At 32.3% G+C, this 23,259-nt stretch overlaps 1 protein-coding gene across 1 annotated transcript in view; it reads left to right on the top strand.

The window, feature by feature from the left end:
* The first annotated feature begins 9,654 nt into the window (after positions 1–9,654).
* LOC143228519 (uncharacterized) overlaps positions 9,655–23,259 on the top strand; it is a 73,986-nt gene continuing 60,381 nt past the window's right edge. Inside the window, exons 1-6 of the mRNA XM_076459765.1 lie at positions 9,655–9,846; positions 11,442–11,668; positions 12,755–12,926; positions 16,322–16,426; positions 17,882–17,999; positions 18,032–19,390. Of these exons, the coding sequence (XP_076315880.1) occupies positions 9,826–9,846; positions 11,442–11,668; positions 12,755–12,926; positions 16,322–16,426; positions 17,882–17,999; positions 18,032–19,390 (2,002 nt within the window). The 5' untranslated portion in view covers positions 9,655–9,825. The remainder of the gene's footprint in view (positions 9,847–11,441; positions 11,669–12,754; positions 12,927–16,321; positions 16,427–17,881; positions 18,000–18,031; positions 19,391–23,259) is intronic.

The following is a 23,259-nucleotide window of genomic DNA, read 5'->3' on the forward strand; positions in this document are numbered from 1 at the left end:
GAAACAAAACAAAAACTGAACACACCAAGAAACCAAATAAACACAACCATAAAACTATGCTCACCAGATAAAATTAACGACGAATTGGACAAAATAAAACAATACTTCATGAACAGCAACAAGTTTCCTCCACAAACCGTAGAAAACATTATACGCACGCACAGAAACAAAAAGCAAAATTAACTAACAGAAGTGAATATATCTCACGATTTTAAAAAATCACGAAACCATATACGGCTGCATACTAAGGTCTATACTATGTAAAAACTACGCTGAAAAACACCACACCAACATTATTTATAAAATACAATGTAATAACTGCCACGACTTCTGTATTGAAGAAACAAGTAGAAAAATGTAAACCTGATTCAAAGAACGCAAAAAAATCACTTTCATCCGTTTTCGAATACTGCAAATGAAATAAACACAACATAACTATAAAAACACATCCAAATACTAAATAAAGAAACAAACATAAACAAACGCAAAATGAAATAAGCCTTACTTATACAACAACTCAAGCCCAAAATAAACCAATATAAAGGAGCACTTATATTAATAAAAAATATCCAACATCTAATCACGCCATCTACATTCCTACACTTAGTTACACAACTGCCGTCAAACGTGTGGTCATCTACTGGTCAGTAACCTTTTCTTTCTTTGTGAACCTGACAATGACCGAAGAAGGTCGAAATGTTGTTCGCTCCTCTATTAGTGCTTTTTCTATCGATACCAGCTGTTTTTAAAAAGATAATTTTCTCTACAAGTGGGTTTTCTCGTCATCACGAACTGTGATAGCATAACATATCACCTACCGTCAGGTAGTTTACTGTGCAAAACAAAATACGCTCTAACTACTCGTAATTCAAGAAATTAAGAATGTCTTTCTTTTTTTTTGGTAAACGAACATTATTATCACAGTTTATTTTAGTATACTCTTTTAAACTTTAACATGTTATTCTATTTGTGGAATTTTGCATATTTTTATATTTTATTTTTCTTTCTTCTTTCCGAAGTGATAGTCTTTTATAACTATTGATTTGAAAGTACTTGTTTATATACGATAATTTGCACACAGCATCAAGTCCCATGTAAGACATTTATAGTCGGTTGGAAAATATGTTCAGTAAGCCCCTAGTGCTCTTTACTTGTGGAAGTATGTAATATGTATATTGCTTTAGAAAGCTTGTTTTGCACTTCAATAATTCTTTTCCTGGTAAATATCCCAGGCAGCTTTTATCAAAAGCAATGACAGAAATTATTTAGAAAAGAACAATAACAAGCCTAACGAAAAGATTTTATCACAACAAGAAGGTTGATATGTTTTTACTTATGTAATAAAAGTAGATAACGTTCGTTTTGGGTTCAAAACCTTCACATTCTTTGTCATGGTAAATTTCAAATAATCATAATGATGCTTTTGGATTTACATGTTTAGTCCAAAAGTTATTTTTTCGAAGATCAGTTCTATTATTTCGTAAATAGAAAAATTATTTTTAATTACAAGTGGCGCCAATGCATTAGATCCGCATGTGACACATTCATGAAGACATGTCTGCACTCTTAGAATGGAGAAAAATAAAGTTTTTAGTGACTGGAAGTGGAGGTGAAACGGGAAAATCGTGTTTCCTGTTACAAATCTACATGCACAAAGGATAAAAATTTCGCAATTTCGAGGTTGCATATCACGTAATAAAAAAAGGTTTTTCCAGTATCATATGAATAAGATTTCCGTTATAGTATGATATCTTTCTAAAATTGTGTTTTAAACTAGTGATTTATGCAAATAATATAACTCAAAATATTATTATGTTAGATATTATTAACACTGTGGTATTTTATTTTAACACTCGCTGATATTTAACAGGATTTGTCTTGTAGACACATTTTACAACAAGGAACTGTCTTATATTACGTATTCTTGGAAAAAGTTGACATTTCTTTTACTATCAGAATCCTTAAAATTCCAATGTGCATTATGTTGTGATTAGCGATGAGACAAAAACAAATCATTAGAATAACTCTCCATTTTACAAAGTTGTATACTATTTAAATCATGTGAAATAAGATGCTATCGTGCATTATAGCAATAGCGTTTGGGTTCTGCTTCACATTTCTCAATACAGGAAATACCAAACAATTTATTGCAAACAAATAAGAAATTAACATATAATGTTTGATGAAATTGAAAGTGAATTTCTTGTTCTTTCTACATTTCTTTTAATTAGTCCATTAAGGATTTAAAATTAGAGAGGCCCGATATGGTCAGGTGATTGAGGCGCTCGTCTCGTAACATGTGGACTCGAATCCCCGTCACACCAAACATGCTTGCCCTTTCAGCCATGGGGCGTTATAATGTTACGGTCAATTTCACTATTCGTTGGTAAAAGAGTAGCCTAAGAGTTGGTGGTAGATGGTGATGACTAGCTACCTTCCCGCTAGTCTTACACTGCTAAGTTAGGGACGGCTAGCGCAGATGGCCCTCGAATAGATTTGTGCGAAATTCAAAACATACTAAACCATACGCGTTTTTGTGAACTTTTATTTTTATTAATAAAATTATTCATGCTGTTTTCAAGGTTGAAACACATAGCAAACCAAGTACCATCGACATCTGTTTATCATACGATGCGTATTTTATTTATATAGTACTTTATAGTGTGGAAGTCATGGGTCAAAAGATCCATTAGTCACTTCTTACATGTTAAACGATAACTGTCGAAAGTGCATCCGGTGGCGAGAAATTTGACTGTATGTTCTTAGCTTGTTTCACGAAGTACCATAATGGGTATGTTATCATGTTGACGTAACTTTGTATAAGGTTAACACTCACGATAATGTGTCAAAGTATTTATGTACATATGACTTGAAAACCTACGGTAACATGTCGCACCTGTCCATATTATTCTCTCACAGAAAATGTATGTAGATAACTCTCACGATAAAATCTTAACCGAAATCTACAATTACCAATGGGATCCAAATAAAAAATACTTTTCTAAACTATTTGTCCAACAAATTGCTTAGGATCCATAAGTTTGTTCGATGCGTGGATTCTGATAACATACAACTCACAAAACGAAAAACGTGGTCTGATGATTATGAAGAACACAAGCATAAAAGTGAAAATTAACTACATATTTATAGAACGTTGTGGAATATACTAAGTCAGTTTCAAACGAATTTATACAATAAACACATAAAATCTATAGTTAAAATCAATAACTTGAATCTTAAACAAGAGCTTATGTATTACAGAAAACAATTATTACTAGAGGGGGAGCGTAAAAGCAAGCAAGTGAAACTAAAAATATAGTGGATTTAAATTAAATAAAAAAACTCAGTAAACCTGTTCGTATAGCTAGTGAGGAAACATTAGTTAAAATAGCCTTAAGACAGGTTGAATTAATATTCAAGTTGAGGAGATTTTTTTAAGAATACCTTTCTTTAACAAGCAGTTCCAAGTTTATGAAGCCTGTAACTAAAATTTTATCCAATCCAGAATGTACTGTGTCCAGTGTATTCCGACTGTTTGTGTGGATAGAGGAGGAGAACAAAGATGATAGAGTAACTGGTTCTATGTGTTTACGAATGTGTACAGTTAAATGTCGTTAGCACGTAAGTAACGTTGTAGCTACCACATTTATATTAGTAAGTGATTCGTGACTAAAGGAGAGGTCAAAATTTTTCACATGACTTTTAAGGATTATGCACTATCTACTTAAGTAAATGAAGTATAAATATGCGGCGCATTTTGGAACAGTTATTTGTTTGATATTATTAAGAGGATTAGATTTTAAACAAAGTCATAATTGATGGTTTCGAGAAAAAGATTAGTATACCTACCCACTTCTCTTGAACTAATTTGGTATGTAGCGAGAAACAGGAAGGATATTTGTCGTAAGATATTGTCCTTCAAATTAATCATCGAATTATTTCATGGCTGCAATGCTAAACATGTTAAAATTATTTCATAATTTAAGAACAATATTATACAATTTGCCTAAACTTCCCTAAAAACATCTGGATTAGAAAAAAATCAAACAATTTCCTATTACGACAACTTAATGCTACGTTTTTTAGTAATATAGAATAGTTCGGGATTTGTGAATCGCATTTATAGTTTATTATTTCAGAATTATAAGTAAGACAACACAAAGGAAAATGTTGAACAATAATTTGCACAAGTTTAGATTACATCTTCGTTTCAGTAGCTTCTGTAGTTCATGGTGTCATTCTTCCCTATCAGACATTTTATATCTCATATTTTGAGTCTTTGCGTAATTTAAGTTAAATAAATTTTTAAGTTTGATTAAACTTAAAGATGTACTTTTAGTGCTCGAATACCGAACGATTTAGGTTTGTATTTTTTTTATTATTCTTATGCATAATTATGGATTTTCAACAACAACGATGAGTGCTAAAGTCTGTCAGCGCACAAAAACATAAATATATGAAATATTACATCTCTTCCTCTAACATCCATCATGTTCTTAGTTCAGTTGAGAAAACAAGCTGTCGACAGCGACGATTACCTCCGTACTACTAATCCTACCATAAACCTAAGAGGAGATCAACACCCACCAGGAGGAAAACCATTCATCAAATCATCATTTAAAAAATAATCTGAATTTATCGGAATAATCCTTTAATCCTAAGTTGTGTTTGTGGTTACATTGAATTGCGTTGCTAACACTTTTGACTTTATCGAGAAATGCACTGTAAAATGCAAAAAACAAAACAAAACAAAACAAAACAAAAACCACTAAACTCAAGAAGAATACTGAACAGTATATACAGTTTTCATCTGTTTTCTGTAATGTATTTAACTATAGTCCATACATTTTAATTTATCAGCAGACTTATATTAAAGCTCAGTTTTAACAAGGCCAAGTAATCACGCAAAGTGTTTTAGTACATTTAGACCAACGTGTTTGAAGAGCATAAAATTATAGATATATATTTTTATGACTACTAACAAGAATTTAAGAAAATAGTTGATGAAGTATTTCAGCAATCACACTATAATAACTGTTTTTGTCAGGTTAGTTGTGTCTTAGGACACATGCAGCTGGTCAAAATTTTGAAAATATGTCGATTAAAATATGTTTGAGTAACACTTCCCAGCATAAACTTATTTTTGGTCTAAATTAATTTCATTGTCCGGTTTTTATGTCACACATAAAAGCTTCAATATTTGATGACAGGATAGATAACAAAGTTTTAACTTCTTAAAATAAATTAATTTTAAAGTCTTTCAGTAGAAACAAAATACTTGTATCTCTGAACGGCTGATATGGGTATTAACACTTTTATTCATGAGGAGAGAACAACGTTTCGACCTTCCTAGGTCATCTTCAGGTTAAGAAAGAGAGAGTTTGCAAGTGATCGTTGTCTGACACAAGTTTTAGAAACGAGAAGAATAAACTGGTACGGGATTGTAGGGGGCGATGCAATTGTATGTTAGGTTATTAATTTGTATATGTATAGTTCCTTTATATTTTGGTTTAATTTTGGTTTTAGTTGCTGTATTAGTAGGGATTCTTTGATTTTTCATTTGTTTATATTTGTTTCCATACTTAGTATCTGTGTGTTTTCTATGGTTATGTTGTATTTATTTGAGTTACAGTGTTTAAAAACGTGTGAAGGTGTTTTTTTTCTTTGAATCTAGTTTCCATGTTACTGCTTGTTTCTCTAATATAGAAGTCTTGGCAGTTGTTGCATTGTATTTTATAAATTATAATGGTGTTGTGTTTGTCAGTTTAGTTTTTACGTAGTATTGACTTTAGTTTTGTACCTGGTTTTTGAATAAATTTGATGTTTATTGGAATGTTGTATTTTGTTATACGTTTTCTAAATGTTGGTTATTTTTTTGCTGATGTGGGGAACATATGGTATGAAGCAGTATAAGGTTTTGTAGTTTGTTGTATTTTGGGATTTATTGTTGTTTTTTTGTTGTTGGTCTAGGTGTTTGCGTATAAATTTTTGCACGGTTTTTTGACGAAATTTCTTGATGTTGATGGAGTGTCGTTTTATTTTGTTGATTTAATCGTTAATTTTATCAGGTAAGCATAGTTCTGTGGCTGTATTTATTTGGTTTCTTAATATGTTGAGTTTTCTTTTGTTTCATGTGCTGAGTCCCAGGAAATGTGTAATCCAGTACTGGTGATTTTTCTTTCGATTTCTGTTTTTAATTGTGTATCAATTCTAGTGATATTGAGGTTAAGAAATGCTATTTGATTAATTTTTCCTGTTCACAGGTGAACTTAATGTTGGGGTGTGTCGAGTTAACATGATTGAAAACTAAGTGTATGTACCGTAGATGTGAATCCAGCAATTATATCTGTACCATGGTGGGTGTAAGGATGAATTGATTGCTTGAGATTCAATCTGTTTCATAAAAATGTTGGCTAGAACTGGTGACAGCGGTTTCCCCATACTTGGGCCATTTATTTGTAGGTAGTTTTGATTATTAAACATAAAGTCAGTTTTGGTGGCATTGAATTCTAAAAGGGTTGCTAATTGGTTGGTGGGGATGCGTATCGATGGGTTGGGGTCTAGGATATAAAGTTCTAAAACTATCTTTCAGGCTTCAGTTGTTGGGACTTCTGTGAAGAGGAAGATTACATCAAAACTGGCCATTAACGTTTTATGATTTAGGTGATTAATGATATATTTAAAGTTAAAATAGTCTTTGAAGAAGAAGCCGGCTGACGTTACATATTTAGAAAATGCTCACGCTAAATATTTACCAAGGTTGTAGTTAAATGATTCATAGGTCGACATTATGGGTCGTAGTGGACAATCAGATTTGTGAGGTTTGTGGGTGCCGTATTGTTGTGGTGTGCGTGAGTCGGTCTTTCGTAGGTAAGAATAAATGTTTTCTGAGATTCTGTCAGTTTTTCTCATTTGTAGTAATGTTTTGTTTAATTGGTCTTCATGTGTTGTTATTGGAAAGTGAAAACCAATCTCACTATTCAATTACTGAAGCATAATAGTTGGCTCTATTCCTTTTAGTTATTAGTTCAAAATTGAGGACTTCTAGCATAGATAGCCAGTGTAAAGATCGGAAACAAACGAAGAAACCAAACCAAAATTAAAGAATAAATACTTGATCTAATATTTGTTCCTACGTTAAAACTACTTAGGGTATTTTTTTTACATTTCTGAACAGGAGAAAAGCAGCCCTTCCGCAACACTCTAAAGCCTACCATCGATGTTAAATGATAGAATATTAGTTTTATTATGCACCTGCGGCTTGAAGGAAAGGAAATACTTTGTAGTATCGCACGGGTTTTAAATCGAACTCTACAACTAGGCTAATCCATTCCTGAATTTTATTTCTATAGAGTAGAGCTGTAGTTTAAACCTTACGTTTTATAAATTGTTAAACCTTTGTTCAATAGAATTTTTGGAATTTTTTCTGTTGTTATTTTGATGGGCATACGCTTTCATCTTCGTTTGTTTCAAAGGAAAATTAATTTTAACAACTCTCAGTAATTGGAGCTGTTCCATCAGGAGTTTCACATAAATAAAACTACTTGCACTAAATATTTTCTATTCGGTAGCTAAGATAAGTTATCAAGGAGGAAAAAAATCCTTCACAGTTGAGGCTTATTATCGTAAATACGATGAGATTATTTGAAGAACTTAATTTACGTTTTGTGTATAAGTAGGCTATAATGTTGTTTTTTGTTTCGGCTTGCGCCATTTTCACTGTCAAGGGTTATAGTACCTTAAATTATTCTTTTAGGATGCTTTTAAAAAGTGACAACGATAGATGACTAGTAACAGAAGGTGACACTTAAAGGTGGTTACGAGAGATAGCTAGGTGATGACATAAACTGCTTTAGAAAGATGGATCTTTGCAAGTATTCAAAGCACTATTCGCAAAATTGTGCGCTAACAATGTTGTAACGTTAAATAAATTCAGAAAGTAGTAATGCAACATGTGCGTCGAAGATGGTAACATTATACGTATTTATATGTAAGCATATAACGGGCATTTTTGTATTGTAGAATACAATAAAAATAGTGGTTTTAAAGAACTTCAACTGCAAAAATATTTTTTACAACATCAAAGACACCACTAGTCTTCTAAAACAGGAGATCATTGAACTAACTCTGGTTGTTTTAAAATAGCACTTGAAATTAAGAGAGTTAATTTTCTTTTGACTTCAAACCTGCAACAAAACTTAAATTATAATAACATATAAAAGTATATTTGTCATATCCAGTACTGGTGACGTTTATTCGTCCAATACTAGGACTCATTACACTGGCTGAGATATCTCAGCCATTGTAGTTGTTGAAACATATTATATATTACAAATTGCGTGTAAAAACAACCGTAATGATGTGAATTAGATTAAGTTGGCAAATTATACTGTTACCATCAATTTGATATGAGTCTATCAAAGATCATAATTAGAGTTATTCTTAATAATGCAATATTATTTATTAATTTTAATACCAGTTATTATAATTTATTTTTGCGTGAATTTACTTTAGTTATCGTTCGAAAAACCTGGCGAACCTTGAAGCTATTCTTTCTGGAATGGATGAAGTAACTACAGCATCGATCTAATTAGGCATACTTTTCAAATTCCTGCAATAAAATACATTGGTAAAACGCGGTTCCTGCTGACAATTTTTATAACTAATTAGTATAGAGTACAAAAACAGTATCAGCATTTTTGTAAACGTGAACGAATGTTTTTTATCTCTTTTTGTAAATCCTTATTTAAAGTTTCTTGAAGAAAATGATCAGTAAGATGTTTGGCAGATTGATACGTTTTATCAATACGATGCCATATGTTTTTGTAATAGTTAGGTGTAGAAAAAAATGTTATTGTTATTCAATATAACGCATGATAAATAGTAGATTCTAAACAGTTATACAGTTAAATTTTTGGGAAAATAATTTGAGCTTATGAAAACATTAAGTTTTAAGAGTTTTATCTTTATTGGAAAAAGAATATTATTGAATTATGTTTTTTTTTTAGTTAGAAGACCAGTTATTAAAATCTAAAATCAGGGGTTCGATTCCCCTTGTTGGGCTCAGCAGATAGCCCGATGTGGCTTTGCTATAAAAAAACACACGCAATCACACACAGGTATAAAAATAATTCTAAGACTAACTTAGATCTTGATGTACAGCTGTTTAATACTTCATCTTTTTACTTTTTTACTGGTTAATGATTTTGTTACCTGTTATATATTTTTTGACAATCAGAAAAAATTACCACTTTGTCTGTGATATTACGTTTTAAAATTTGGTCTTGGTTAGTGTACCAATATTTTTTACGAAAATAAAATGTTCTGTTTTGTGTATAATTCTGTCATGAAGTCATGATATGAAGTAGGGATGTAGAAGTATATGTAACTTTTATACGTTGATGCTTTATCACTTATATAATCTTTTTATTGGATGAATTATATGACGCTCCAACCATGTTCAAGTAAGTAACGCTATTATAAGTTACCACGGTGAAATACTTCACTATTGTAGAGATGTGGCAAGTGGAAGGTTCAACATTTGTTAAACTTACACGTACTACTTATCTTTAACTATATCCGATCTATTTTGCTAAACCTTGGAGAATTTTTTTTTCTATATGCAGAGCTTCCATACAGCCAAACAGCTTTTTTGTTTTTTTTAGTCACCTAATGCAATTGGAGAATAGTGATTGAGCAGAGATATGATTCAACATCGAAGGCTTTCTACGTTCAGAGATGTTTGACTGTTGACCAAAACGTTCTTGTAGAAAGAAAGGGAAAGTAAAACACGAAAAATATCAAATCAAACTGAGATCTACTAATATGATGTCTTTTATGAAAAAGGTGAGATATCATGATTTTTATTCATGTAGAAAACAAGTTGTAAAACTTCAGCTATCATATTGTATATTTTTTTTTGGTAAAAAGTTGTTGTCAAATTACGAAAAAAAGAAAGCAGAGTGTTAAAATTATTAAACATCTCATTTATATTCTTAGTATAAGAGAGGATGAAATAGTTTATTGCTTCACAAATAACACATTAAATACTTTTAAAAATTTAATTTACAAGCATTTTATGTAAGTTTTGATTTTTAGGTTTTCCTTGTATTGAAGGTATAAGTTGTTACGACAGATTCAAATAAATCAGAATGCATACTTCCTTATACTATTTCAAACTTTCTAGACGTTGATTACAAGAGAAAAGTATATGTACCTCATCAAACACAGAGAATTAAGCCCATTATATTAATACAATTTAGAATATGTAAATCAGCTAGTCATATGAACATTTCATCAGTTATAAAGTTGATGTGGAAAGTAATGTATCACAATTTCTTTTTGATATTGTCTTTAGAGGATGGTGGACGTCAAAAATTCACTAAAGTTCGAAGGGGTATGTAAGAGACCTTCTGATGCAAAAATATTTCTGCACAGAAATTATAGAGATATACTGAGATCAGGTATTTATAATTTCCAGTACAGAAATATCACATGTACTAAATGGCGTTTCAGAAAATAGGAATATGAACAAAATTAGGAACATCCAGAAAGAGACCTGCAACAAGTGATATTCCAGTTTGATAATCAAAGTGCACTGTCTTGTAATAGATGAAAATCCACAAACACGACGGTCATTAATACAAATATCCTCTTTACCCACCGAGTATTATGTACCTTGATCAAGAAAAATCTACGTCTGAAAAGGCGACATATTCAGTTGTAGTTGCGTCCATGACATACCTGTTGGATACTTCCAACACTTGTAGAATGAAATGAGTATTGATGCTATTACAGAGGCATAAAGTTGCAGCTGATTATAGATTTCTGTGTATTTACATTGTTTAAAAAGGGAAATTGGAAAATCGTTGTACTTGTGCACTAGATGGGTTATAGAACGCTGGAAAGAAGTAATCGCGTGCTGTTGAAATATAGAAACGTTATGACGAAGCTTTCTGAAATGAACTATTGCAAAAGTTGTTTTCAAATAGAGCATGAACGGACCTGGAGACATGATTTGTAACGATGTTGTAAGGTTCCAAAATAATTGTAATATAATGTACTCAACCTCTGTAATATGATATTAACTGTATTAAATACTACGCTAATTAATATTCTTTCTGACAAAGAAGCTGACGTCAAAATTATTCTCTATATAGCTTGTTTGTTTGAAGTTAAGCACAAAGCTACACAATGAGCTATCTTTGATCTGCCCAATACAAATATCGAAATCCGGTTTCTAGTCGTATAAATCCGCAGACATAACACTGTGACAAATGTATAATTTGTATATTTTAGCATTTTTTTAAACAGACACTTAAAATATTTTTTCTACGCTTCTTAAGCACGTTCATACTATGTACTTTTAACAGTTTTCAGCTGCTTCAGTAAGAAATGTCTAACAATACTACAAAAATGAGAAATGTTATTTGAACTTTCAGATCGTCAAGACTTCTGAAAACAAGGACGGAACTACTTCAGGTCCTCTTAATAAGCTTAGACAGACGTTTACAACGGGTCTTCAGGAAATCTCGTTAACTCGTGATCGAACGGTACCCATCAAAGCAGGTAAAACAGCAACGTCTCGTCTAACAGATAAAGAACGCTCACTTCTTCGAATGGTTTGGGAAACGGATGATCACATAGAAGAGGAACCTCGGAAAGCAAGGTTTGTAGATATTATGATGAATTGTGTTTCAAATTATTTCTTAAAGTATGGTGCTCATACAAGACGTTCGAAAGTCTGGTGATGGATTGCAGAAGAAAACATTCAGAAACTAGCAGTAATGGTCATATTGTGGTTATGGTATTATGTTGATGGTTTGTTTAAACTTTTATCGTTTATCTGTTATAAGCGAGATTATGCAAAATTCCTAAAGTGATGTAAATGAACCTAATGTTTTATGTGTTTTCAATTCCGTGATTTAACCATATATTTTCATTGTGATTTTGAGTGAAAAAGAAAACATGATGTGTGTGTGTGTGTTTACAAATGAAGGGGCTAATACCATCAAAAACCATGGCTGGAAATACGTTAATATATGGAAAACCTACTTTAGGGAATACGCTATATTTTTCAATACATATGGTGGGTCTTAAAATTCTGTTAGATTATTTTTTTATTTTTTTGAGGAACCACCTTTCCACAAGTATTTACAAATAGTGAAAGTTGACATAGATGTGTGATATTGTGAGTTCTTTTCATCAAGTAAGGAATGCAAACTGGGATTAAATGTAAGAGATAATATATATCAACCTATTTGTAGAACTGACTTTGGTAGATACCTCAAAGCCTAAAATAAGTATGATAACTATCCACAATATAACTTGTAACTTGATGTTGATATTTTAATAATGTTTTTGCTTTTGGTATTTTGTAGTCTATATTCGTATCTCAGAACGTCTGGTATGGGTATTAACACATTTATTGATAAGGAGAGGACAACGTTTCGACCTTCCTAGGTCATCTTCAGAAAATGACCTGGAAAGGTCGACACATTGTTCTCTCCTTATCAGTAAAAGTGTTAATACCCATATAAGATATATTTTTATTTTAAGGGGATTTCTCCTCATCAAGTAGTTTATATTTGTCTGATTTTCGTAGTTTTATGCTTTTATATCATATGTTAGAAAGTGATGCTTGTTCTTTTAGATATTAAACGAATTTAACTGTTTTGGTTTTATTATATATATATATGTATGTATGTATCTGAAAATTTATTTCTTAAAATAAAAAAAAAACATTCAATTAAAGTGTACCCAGACCAGCAGAGACTGTGACTCGAAGAATCGCATCAGGAGATAGCTGTCGAATATGTCGGAAGAGTATTTCTTCTGATGAACAGAGCCGGAAATGTGACGAATGTGGTCAGTATGTATGTGAAGATTGTGCTTCTTACTCCAGAGACCCAAATGACACCTCTCAAGTATGAATGATTTTATTGATATGTTATTAAATAAATATTAATCTGAAAAAAACAACAATGAATTTTATAATGTAATTAAATTAATATACATAAAAATGAAAAGGGTTCCAAGCTATAATTGTGTATCTAAATGTGATTTAAAGTTTTTAAGTGCTGCATTAACCAATAGGAATGGACGACCTTTAGGTTCTTATTCAGTACAGAGATTGAAACATTGTTTACAAATTTAAGTTGACGCAGTACGTAAAACCGTAAATCCATTACAGCATACACTATCTCAAAATAAGACCTGCGTTTTATTATTTCTATATAGACTTTCTTATTGTACTTCATAGCAGTTTATTGAACATCAGAGTTACAAGTTGTAACATTATATTATAGATATAAAATTAACGATTAAGATTTAAGGGAGGTAACCGCAAATTACATTAACAAACAAACTCACTAGAAGAGTGCTTTTAACAAACTACCTACATGAAATTACATTAGCTACTCACAGCAAAAATTAAGTTGTGTTAAGTTAATTAACCAGTACTTTTTGTTTCTATATTATTTTTTTACTGTTCATCCCCCGCTGGGACAGCGGTAAGTCTACGGATTCACAACGCTAAAATCATGGTTTCGATTCCACTCGGTGCACACAGCAGGTAGCCTAAGAAAAACATACATTTCTCACTGTTCAGGAAATATTTCATTAAATTGACATGACGGTATAGGAGTTGATTCTTAAAATGTTATATGGTTAGAGTTTGGAACCAAATATCTTTTGAATCTGGAAGAAGAAAGAGCACAACTTAGTATTTTTACACTAGCTGACAAAAAGGTATAAAGAAAAATACTACAGGTATGCCATTTTTTATGATCAAAAATAAATTGTAACAAATTATATCCGCATATCAACAACTTAGACTCCGATCTGTTGTCAGTCAATCAGTCGAAAAATGACATATCTCTTTAAAGCGTCCCCCAGTGGCTCAGCGGTATGTCTGCGGACTTACAACACTAAAACCGGGTTTCGATACCTGTGGTGAGCAGAGCACAGATAGCCCATTTTGCAGGTTTGGGCTTAATTCAAAACAACAACAGTTTAAAGCCTATAATAGTAGTGACAGTCATGATATTTCCAATAATAATGTATTATGATAAATTGCATCAAAAATTCATGTTTCCGTCGGAGCTGTATTAAAGACTGAAGAAACTATGAATAACAAGCACGATTTAAAACTGATACTAATTATTACAACGTATGTTATTTACGAAAGTCTAACACAGATCTTTTCAGTTATCTTGTTGTATATTTAGGTTGTTATGTATTATAATTTATCCCGGACGAACCCCTAATTTATTACGTTACTTATTTCGATTAAATAGCCTGAAATTTTAATTGTAATTTAAAAGTTAATTGAATTTATGATATTTGCCAACAAGACAATTTTCAATTTTCTTTCTTAACACAAATATATTTTAATATACAAATAATAATACAATTTATAACAACAGTTATTACAAATAACGATGTTATATATACAAAAGATTTAGAAACTTACTTGCAATAGAGAGTCTTCTATCTGGCCTGGAGCTGAAAATTTTCTTTACGGTTCACGATGAGCGAATTAATTCTATGTTGATACACAGGTACAATTCTCTTTTCAGGAAACTAGCTAGCTCTATTCTTGGCTGACCTTACGTGGTTTACAATCTAAATTTTTACCAAAAAAGTTATCTAATGTCTTAAGTTAATTCTTTGTAGTTTAACGGTCTCTAATGTCCAAAATCTGTAAATGTTCTTGATCAAATATCTGCAGTTTTTTGATGAGTAAGCGTTTATCACAGTTATAGCTTCTAAGGTGTATAGTATACTGACTGTAGCAAACCAGCAACAATATGAAAACTGTCTCTTGGCGCATCGATTTATAAAATTTAGACGAGGTTATCGAAAGTTTATTTGGCAAGAATATTTTACTTACACGCAAAGTACATTGTTGGTTTTTACACTCGAGAATCTTAGAGACCAGGTGGGAATTTCGCAACACATATTTAACATTTTTAGCCATATGCACTTCTAAATATATATTTACTTAAAAACAGACATTGATATTACCATAAATAGATAATGGTAAATCCATTACGAAGTGTAAATGTTACCTTGATAACAGTTAGATGTATATTAAAATGAAGTTTTTTATATTTTTAACAAACATTACTTGAACGGAACAACTAACAATTGTGTGTTTTCGTAAGTGAGGAATATTGACGTTTAACTGCTCGAAAACCACTTCTGGAGAGTGGTAACTAAATTAAATGTTGAAATGAGTATTGAGGAACCACTAATAGAATGAGAGAAGCTGTAGATATACTTTCTTTAAACAAGATGCTATGTTTGAATTGCTCAGCTACATTCAACCGTATTTTTGGCGGTATAAGAAATTCACAAAGCAAAATAATCTATATAGTTAAAGTATGATTGTAAAAGCTATAAATATGTATTAAACATTCTGACCAATAGTATTAGTGAATGTAATAGTGAAGGAAAAAACACACAATGTTAGTTGTTAGGTTCAATTAATGTTAGTTAAAAAAGATAACATATTATTTACTTGTTTTGTTTTTATTCTGTAATAGGTTACATAATAATAAATCCACCATTGATTTGCCAGTATTTATTGTTCTAGACTCCTGTAAATTAAATGATAATGTACGTAAGGATTTTATAAACTGCTTGTCATATATCAATGAAACTGTTATGTTAATAACAAAAAAACGATAAACTGTACAATTCTAAAGAGAGGTTTGTTTGAGGTTAAGAAAAACGCAAATAATGGGTTATCTGTGCTCTACTTACCACGGGTATCGAAACTTGAATTCCAATGTTGTAAGTCCGCAGAGATACCGCTTTGTGTAGCTTTGTGCTTAACTACAAACAAACAAATAAATAGTCTATTATATTACAGACCTGTGAAAAACTGTAAATTTTATGGCGTATTAATCAAATACTATCTTAACCATTGCCAGAGTCATTTGTATGCACGTATGCACGATATTCACCCGTTTACTGTTGCACCTCGTACATTTGGGTTAATCTGATATATATGGCTTATGATCTCATTCCTACCCCGCTAAGCCAGTGATGGACATTTTCATTTAAAAGAGTTTTACATAACTTTAGATAATAAAAATGACTTGTTAAAAGTAAGAACACACAATTAAGACCTTTCATTAGTTGTAGAACTAAATACTCATGAGTTATTTTCTAGTTGAAATATTTTTATGTATATCTTAAAAGCACATCATACTTCTTCACGTTATGAACATTTAAGCTCAATTCCTAAACACAAGCTACAAAGTGGATATAGCTCTTTTTATTTTACACAATATCTTCTTGCATTTTATTGTAGGAATGGAAATGTAGTTACTGCAGAAGAAGGCAGGGTCAAGATCGATTAGGGTTAGAACCTCCACCAGGGTCGGGCATGCATCGAGTGCCATCGGTTCGTCGAATGGTAACTTTATTTTTGTTTCCATATCTTCAATGAGTTGTGCGAATTTAACAAACGAATGCTACACACACAGATGCCAATATTAGCAGATACTAAAAATTTAAATCTTATATCTGATTCTGGGCTACTGTTATATCTAGTGTTGGTTTAATACTGCAACGTTGCATATGGAAAATACTTACGCACCTACATTTACATTATGTCTGCGCCAACTAGTCATAAAGTTGACCTCTCTCACTATTTAATATATAATACCTTTCCTATCCAGTTCGATTCCTCTCGGTGAATTCAGCAGAGAACCCAATGTGGCTTTGCTGTAGGGTCCTGCATGGTCAAGCGTGTTAAGGCGTTCGACTCGTAATCCCCGGGTTCGCGGGTTCGAATCCCGGTCGCACCAAACATGCTCGCCCTTTCAGCCGTGGGGGCGTTATAATGAGCGGTCATTCCCACTATTCGTTGGTAAAAAAGTAGCCCAAGAGTTGGCGGTGGGTGGTGATGACTAGCTGCCTTCCATTTAGTCTTACAATGCTAAATTAGGGACGGCTAGCGCAGATAGCCCTCAAGTAGCTTTGCGCGAAATTCAAAACAAACAAACAAACAAGCTTTGCTGTAAGAAAACACACACCCTATCCAGTTCTCAATAAAAGCCGACATGTATGTTTGTTTTTTTTATTTTATTTCCTTGGTGAAAGCCTTCATTGGCTCAACGGTAGAGTTGAAGGCTTACTCACAAAATGTGGTTTCAAAATACATCATGGATACAGTGCAAATAGCCTATCGTGCAACTTTGCTATTAAAAGCAAATAAAAATAGAGGGATTTTTGAAAAAGAAACGCTTTAGACTCGTAACAGATGGCGAATACATGAATTGAGTAGATATCGCTTCTTCTTTTGTCTGATAGCAATCATGGGAAAGAAGACTTTAACTCAATAAAAATGATTTCACTGAAACTTTGACCACTCTACCGCTTTCCTCTAATTCAAGAAACATGTTACTAGCATTGTGTCTTAGATAGCACAAACAAAATCTAATATCTTAGTATTAGTTAATATAGACATTTGTTAACTCTAAAATATAAACTTTGGTTGGCTGGCTATACAGGAGTCAAAAGACATTTATAGCCCATTTATTTCATTATATCCAATAGATAAAATATAATAACAAATGATAGTATGCATTTTTTCATCCATCCCTCGAAATACGAAATAACATCGTATCCAAACTAAAGATTATGTATATGATTTTCAGTTATTTATTGTCTTGTTTATAATTTGTAGCAACCATTTTTCACTTTTTATTGAATTCTTTTTCCGCTAAAATCTTATAAACTTAGTGCATTACTAAACTGTCGTCAAACTAATTGTTTTTTGAATTTCGCACAAAGCTATTTGTGGGCTATCTGTGAAACTGTCGTCAAACTAATTTCACAATTGCTTTACTTATCAATTCTCATGTAGGCACAAAAGGCAAGGATGGAAAGCCTAGAAAGTTCATTCTCGACCCTTGATGCAGGCAGCGACCTTGACACTTTACAGTCATCAGATGGAAAAATGGTAGTAAACACCGAAAGGTGCCGGCTCTCAATGTTATTTCTAAAAATTTTAAAGACTTAGGCATAGATGTAGCGAATGAAGTAGTGAGTAAGGAAAGATTAAAGGTACAAAGGTTACACGAGACAGAAGACAATCACATGAAACAGAATTCTTTCAGAAGAAAAGAATGTGGACCATCTGTAGAAAGGCAAAAATCTATTGAAATTCCAAAACAGGAAAAAAAAAAGGTAAACGTTTTAGCTACTTCCAAACAATATTTTTCAAGGCCTTCATCTCCAGATAAACATTTCAGAGAACGATATGTTTCATCTGAAACTTTAAGTGATCGTCGTTCTTCATCAGAGTCTACGAAAGATGGAAATAAACCAAAGTTGTTTGCTTTTCAGATTGTTCCACGAACAACGGAACCTAATGGCTCTTACCGTATGAAACATTCGTCACATACAAACCTTATTCAGCATTTCAGAATTTCTTCTGCTTCCGAGAGCTCTTTGGAAGAGCATTATATTAGAGAAGAGCAGGAACGTAGGAGAAAAAGTAGACATAAACGCCGATCGAAATTCCAACGACAGAAATATAATGTTGAAGAACCAGATTCAGATCCAATTTACTATAGAGAAGACTACTTACCGAAAGCGGATATGATAACTTCGCTGGAATCAAGCAGCGCCCTTGAGAGCCTTGAGAAGGACCTGGACGACGTTTCAAAACGTCGTCATAATTTGGGAGTACCTAAACCTATAGAAAACCCACTTAGGCATATTGCATCTGAAACTGCTTTGTACTTACGAAGATTCAGTTCCGAAAGCTCCGATGTGAGTGATGTCAGTGGAGACATATCCACACACAGTGATCGAAGTAGTTTTAGTGGAATACACAAGGGTTATCATAATGGAGGAAAACTTGCAGTTCGCCACATCAGGGTTAAACGGAAAGACATTAAACACTATAGGAGTACACCTTTCTCAAACGACGGTTATTTCAGTCCAACAGGAACAGTGGATAGCTCGCCATCTCCAGATGATCATTCACATCTTTCTACAGATAAATCATGTTCAGTAGACGATGGAGATATATTCAATGCATCGTCCCAAAGCATTAGAAGTGTTCCGTTTGTACTGGTAGACTCAGTCGTAGATCACCAGAGGCCATTTAATAGGTCACTTTTTACAACTGGGTTGTGTGTCAAAGAGAGTCCCTTTCCAAGAAGAAACAGTACAGGAAGAACACTTCCTCAACTCCCTGAACCGGAAAACCAGCTTGGTTTGCATCCTTCGTCACAAGGTAAGACCCGCAGTACTCATTCTCTTGATTTGCCCAGAGAAGACACTGGATGGACAGAAAGAAGAGCGTCAGCACCTGAGGGAGAAAACATCAAAATCGTAATTGATGACGTAGATTCTGACCGAAATGGTGAGAACAAATTATTTGTACCTGGTATTAATTTTGAATTTATATAGGTACTAGTTTACTTCCACCAAGTCTCAAAATAAGCAAAACTACTACTTACCTTAGTAAATAAAGATCAAACGATATAAAACTAACAATGTTTTTGAAAGTAAGTCATGAAACCATATATTGTGCATATTAATTGTTTTGTGTATAAACTTTAAAATTTTACTGAAATTTATTTGAACAGTAAACTTCTCTATTAAAATCTTTCTTGGGTTACAGAACTTTACACCATTTCACTTAATTTTTTTAAAACAAGTTATTTAATCAATATAAAAATACATTGTGTAAAATAAAATACAACTGAAATGTTTATTAAACATAAAAATGACATGTCTTTTTACAAGTAAATAAACGTTTAACCTAATGTTTATTATCTCATTTTAGCTTTCCTTATAGTTAGTGAATAACAGAGTAGCTCAAAACAAAGTTTCCAAAAATACATGTAGTATATCATTTAGGTAATTTAATATATTTTTATAATGTAGCATGGAATGGTGAATATTCAGAAATATCGGAAACATTAATAAACTGTTACAAATATTGGTAGTATACTGCAAACCATATTTTCGTCCGCAGGAAACGGCATTTACAAGAGCTTTTGTTTGCTCTTTGAATTTAAAAGTTTTTTAGTCAAGACACATGGTAAATGTGATTAGTGAGAATACGTTATTAATTTTCACATAGTGTTAATGTTAACATGGTACTTGTGATCATGCTGCAAATGCCGATGATTCTTAATTATTTTTATATTATATGTTTTCTTGAGTTGGTTGCAAACATTCAAGAAAAGCATTATAAAGAGTACAATGCTCAAGTTGGATAACATCAAAAAATTCAACCACAACAAAGTGGTGAAAAATATTATTTTGGTTTCCCATACAAACAAGAAAGTAATTAAATAACATCATTTCTTGAAACGGTAAAGACAAGATAGGGTGACTGCAATTTATAAAGTCTTGGGTGCCAAAGGTGATACACATTGAACCATCTATGAGAAGTTTATACAGAGATGATGGCTAAAAGTGAACACACAATCACTCAGAAAAGTTTGACAGGAAGCAAAATGTTGGGCCCCTATTAGTGTGCAATCATGGCCTTCAGTCTGAGCAAAACTAATGGTGTAAGAAATAGTTTCAAAGCCAGCACGGAAAGATTTATTTCTTTTAAATTGTGATTAACATTAGTGGGAATATCTACGGTGTGATTTTTGTCATTGTAATGTATCTAAAACCTAAGAATAAAGTGTATCTCTAAAACAAAAACTGATGTACTTTCTAGGCGTAATACACGATTTGCCTATAATTTCATTTTGCAATTAACGTTTTGAACTGGATATGGCAAACATAGTGTGGTTGACATTTTGTTACATATTCTACCTTACTTTCATTCATAACCTCTTAGAATCACTAATGTAGGCGGCCCGGCATGACCAGGTGGTTAGAGCTCTCGCCTCGCAATCTGTGAGTCACTGACTCGAATACTCGTCACACCAAACATGTTCGCTCTTTCTGCTGTGAGGGCGTTATAGTGTGACAGTCAATCTCTCTATTTGTTGGTAAAAGAGTAGCCCAAGAGGTGGCGGTAGATGGTGATGAACGCTCTATTCCCTCTAGTCTTTCACTGTTAAGTTACGAACGCCTTTGCGCAAAATTCAAGAAGAAACAAACTAACTAATGTGGGTTTCTCCTATTGACACTATGATTGCTTGACCTGCTCTGGGAATAAAAATACCAGACTACCGGTTCACCAGTGTTCCAGAATCATAGTAACGTTAACTCACGCCAAGATATTAATAACAAATAGTGAAATAAATAACGTTGTATTATTCTTTACTCTAATTCTCATTTGTAAATTGTTTACAATATAGTTATAATAATTAATTCACTTTTCATTTAGATCACACCATAGCAGTTGTTGCTCATTAATAATGCAGATAACATATAGTTAACTACAATTAAATATTATCCTTGCTTTCCTTGATAAAGTTCCTAAACTAACTTTAAACTAGAACAAAAATTAAATAACTTGCAAGATACCTTGACCACTAGGCTTCTTTTTCAAAATTCCCCGAAGTTTTCCTTACGTATGTGGAGCCGGCATAGCCAGGTGGGTTGAGGCGTTCGACTCGTAATCCGAGGGTCCCAGGTTCAAATTCCTGTCGCACCAAACATGGTCGACCCTTTCAGCCGTGGGGGCGTTATAATGGTACGGTCAATCCCACTATTCATTGCTAAAAGAGTAGCGCAAGAGTTGGCGGTGGGTGGTGATGACTAGCTGCCTTCCCTCTGGTCTTACACTGCAAAATTAGGGACGGCGAGCGCAGATAACTCTCGTGTAGCTTTGCGCGAAATTAAAAAAAACAATGTTACGCATGTAATAAAATGAAAAGTATTATACTTCCAAACATCAGTTCAGCCACACTCATAGCCTCGCTTGAATAGTCATAATGTATTTTAGATTTTTCCTGTTAATAATATATTCAATATACCCAATGCCAATTTTGGTTTTGTTGTTGTTTTTTGTATTAGTTGTTTTTATTTGGAATATATCTTTATAACAAACAAGCGATATTATGCAATAGCTGCAGGATTAAAATATTTTTTACGACTATTAATACTGATGATCAAATTATCTTTGTGTAATTCGGTTGGGCTAACGTTTTCTGTAAAGTAATTGCCTAACGTTAGAATTCTCGTCACCTTTATTTTAGATCTGTATTTGTGAAATGAAACAGTTAGAATAAGATTGTTATAAATTATGCTTCATACAACCCTAAGAAATTATAGTTTACTCACAATTTTACATCATGCGGAAGTAGCAACTCATTCATTCTACACATGCTAAAAATATTTTTGTCATTCTTGGAAGAACGTTAGAAACGCTGGAAAAAGCAAACAAATGAAGTAATGATATTTTTTGCATTTAAAATTTTGTTTCATTTTATAGAGGTTTAGAAATTACAAAATGTAAAGTAATTATTTCGTACATATATTTGTTTCAAAGTTTGGAGTTTTTAATATATTGCCTAATATGCTATGAACTGACCAACACGAACACAGTTTTAAATGCTAAAGTGTAATTATTTTTCAAATAGGAGACATTTCTTATAATATTACTTTCCACTACTACTTGTCTTTCCTTTAACACAAGTCTAATTCAACTAAACCTAACATAATGAATTTTCAAAACGTCTTTGGTTGTCAATAAATTTAAAAACGTCTCTTAGTCAACTTCGCTTATTTCAAATGAGTTTAAATTTTAAACATTCTTTTTATAGGTCTAAACTATTGTATTATTATGAAAAATAAATTACTGTGTTACGAAATCATGGTTGTAGTATGTGAAATATTAGTTAAACATACAATTGTCTTTGTTTTCCTTAATTATGGAGTTTCAATAAGTACTATTATATTATAAGTATTAACTATTATATAACACACAAATGTGATCCACTGTCTTAATATTTAACGAGATATAGTTTATAATTTTGCTGAGAAATCAAAATGTGCCTTATTGTATCAGATATTAAACCAAAATAATCAGGTAAGTTTGATAACCATTACTATGCGATGTCCACCTTTCAAAAAACCAAATTAGGCAACTGCTTATAACTAAGTTGCTTCCGAAAAAGAAATTAGCTGAATATGAATTATAAAAGGACATTTAAGCTTCAAAAGAACTAAATTAGGTAACTACATAGCTACATGATACTTTAATTTCAATGAACCAAATTAGATTACTACACATATTACTAGATGAAACCTGACCTCCAAAGGAAATTAATTAGGTTAAAATATGTAAGTAAGTAGCATTTAAGTTTAAAAAGA

Source organism: Tachypleus tridentatus, chromosome 10 (assembly GCF_004210375.1).
Source record: "Tachypleus tridentatus isolate NWPU-2018 chromosome 10, ASM421037v1, whole genome shotgun sequence".
In the NCBI taxonomy this organism is placed as follows: Eukaryota; Metazoa; Arthropoda; class Merostomata; order Xiphosura; family Limulidae; genus Tachypleus; species Tachypleus tridentatus.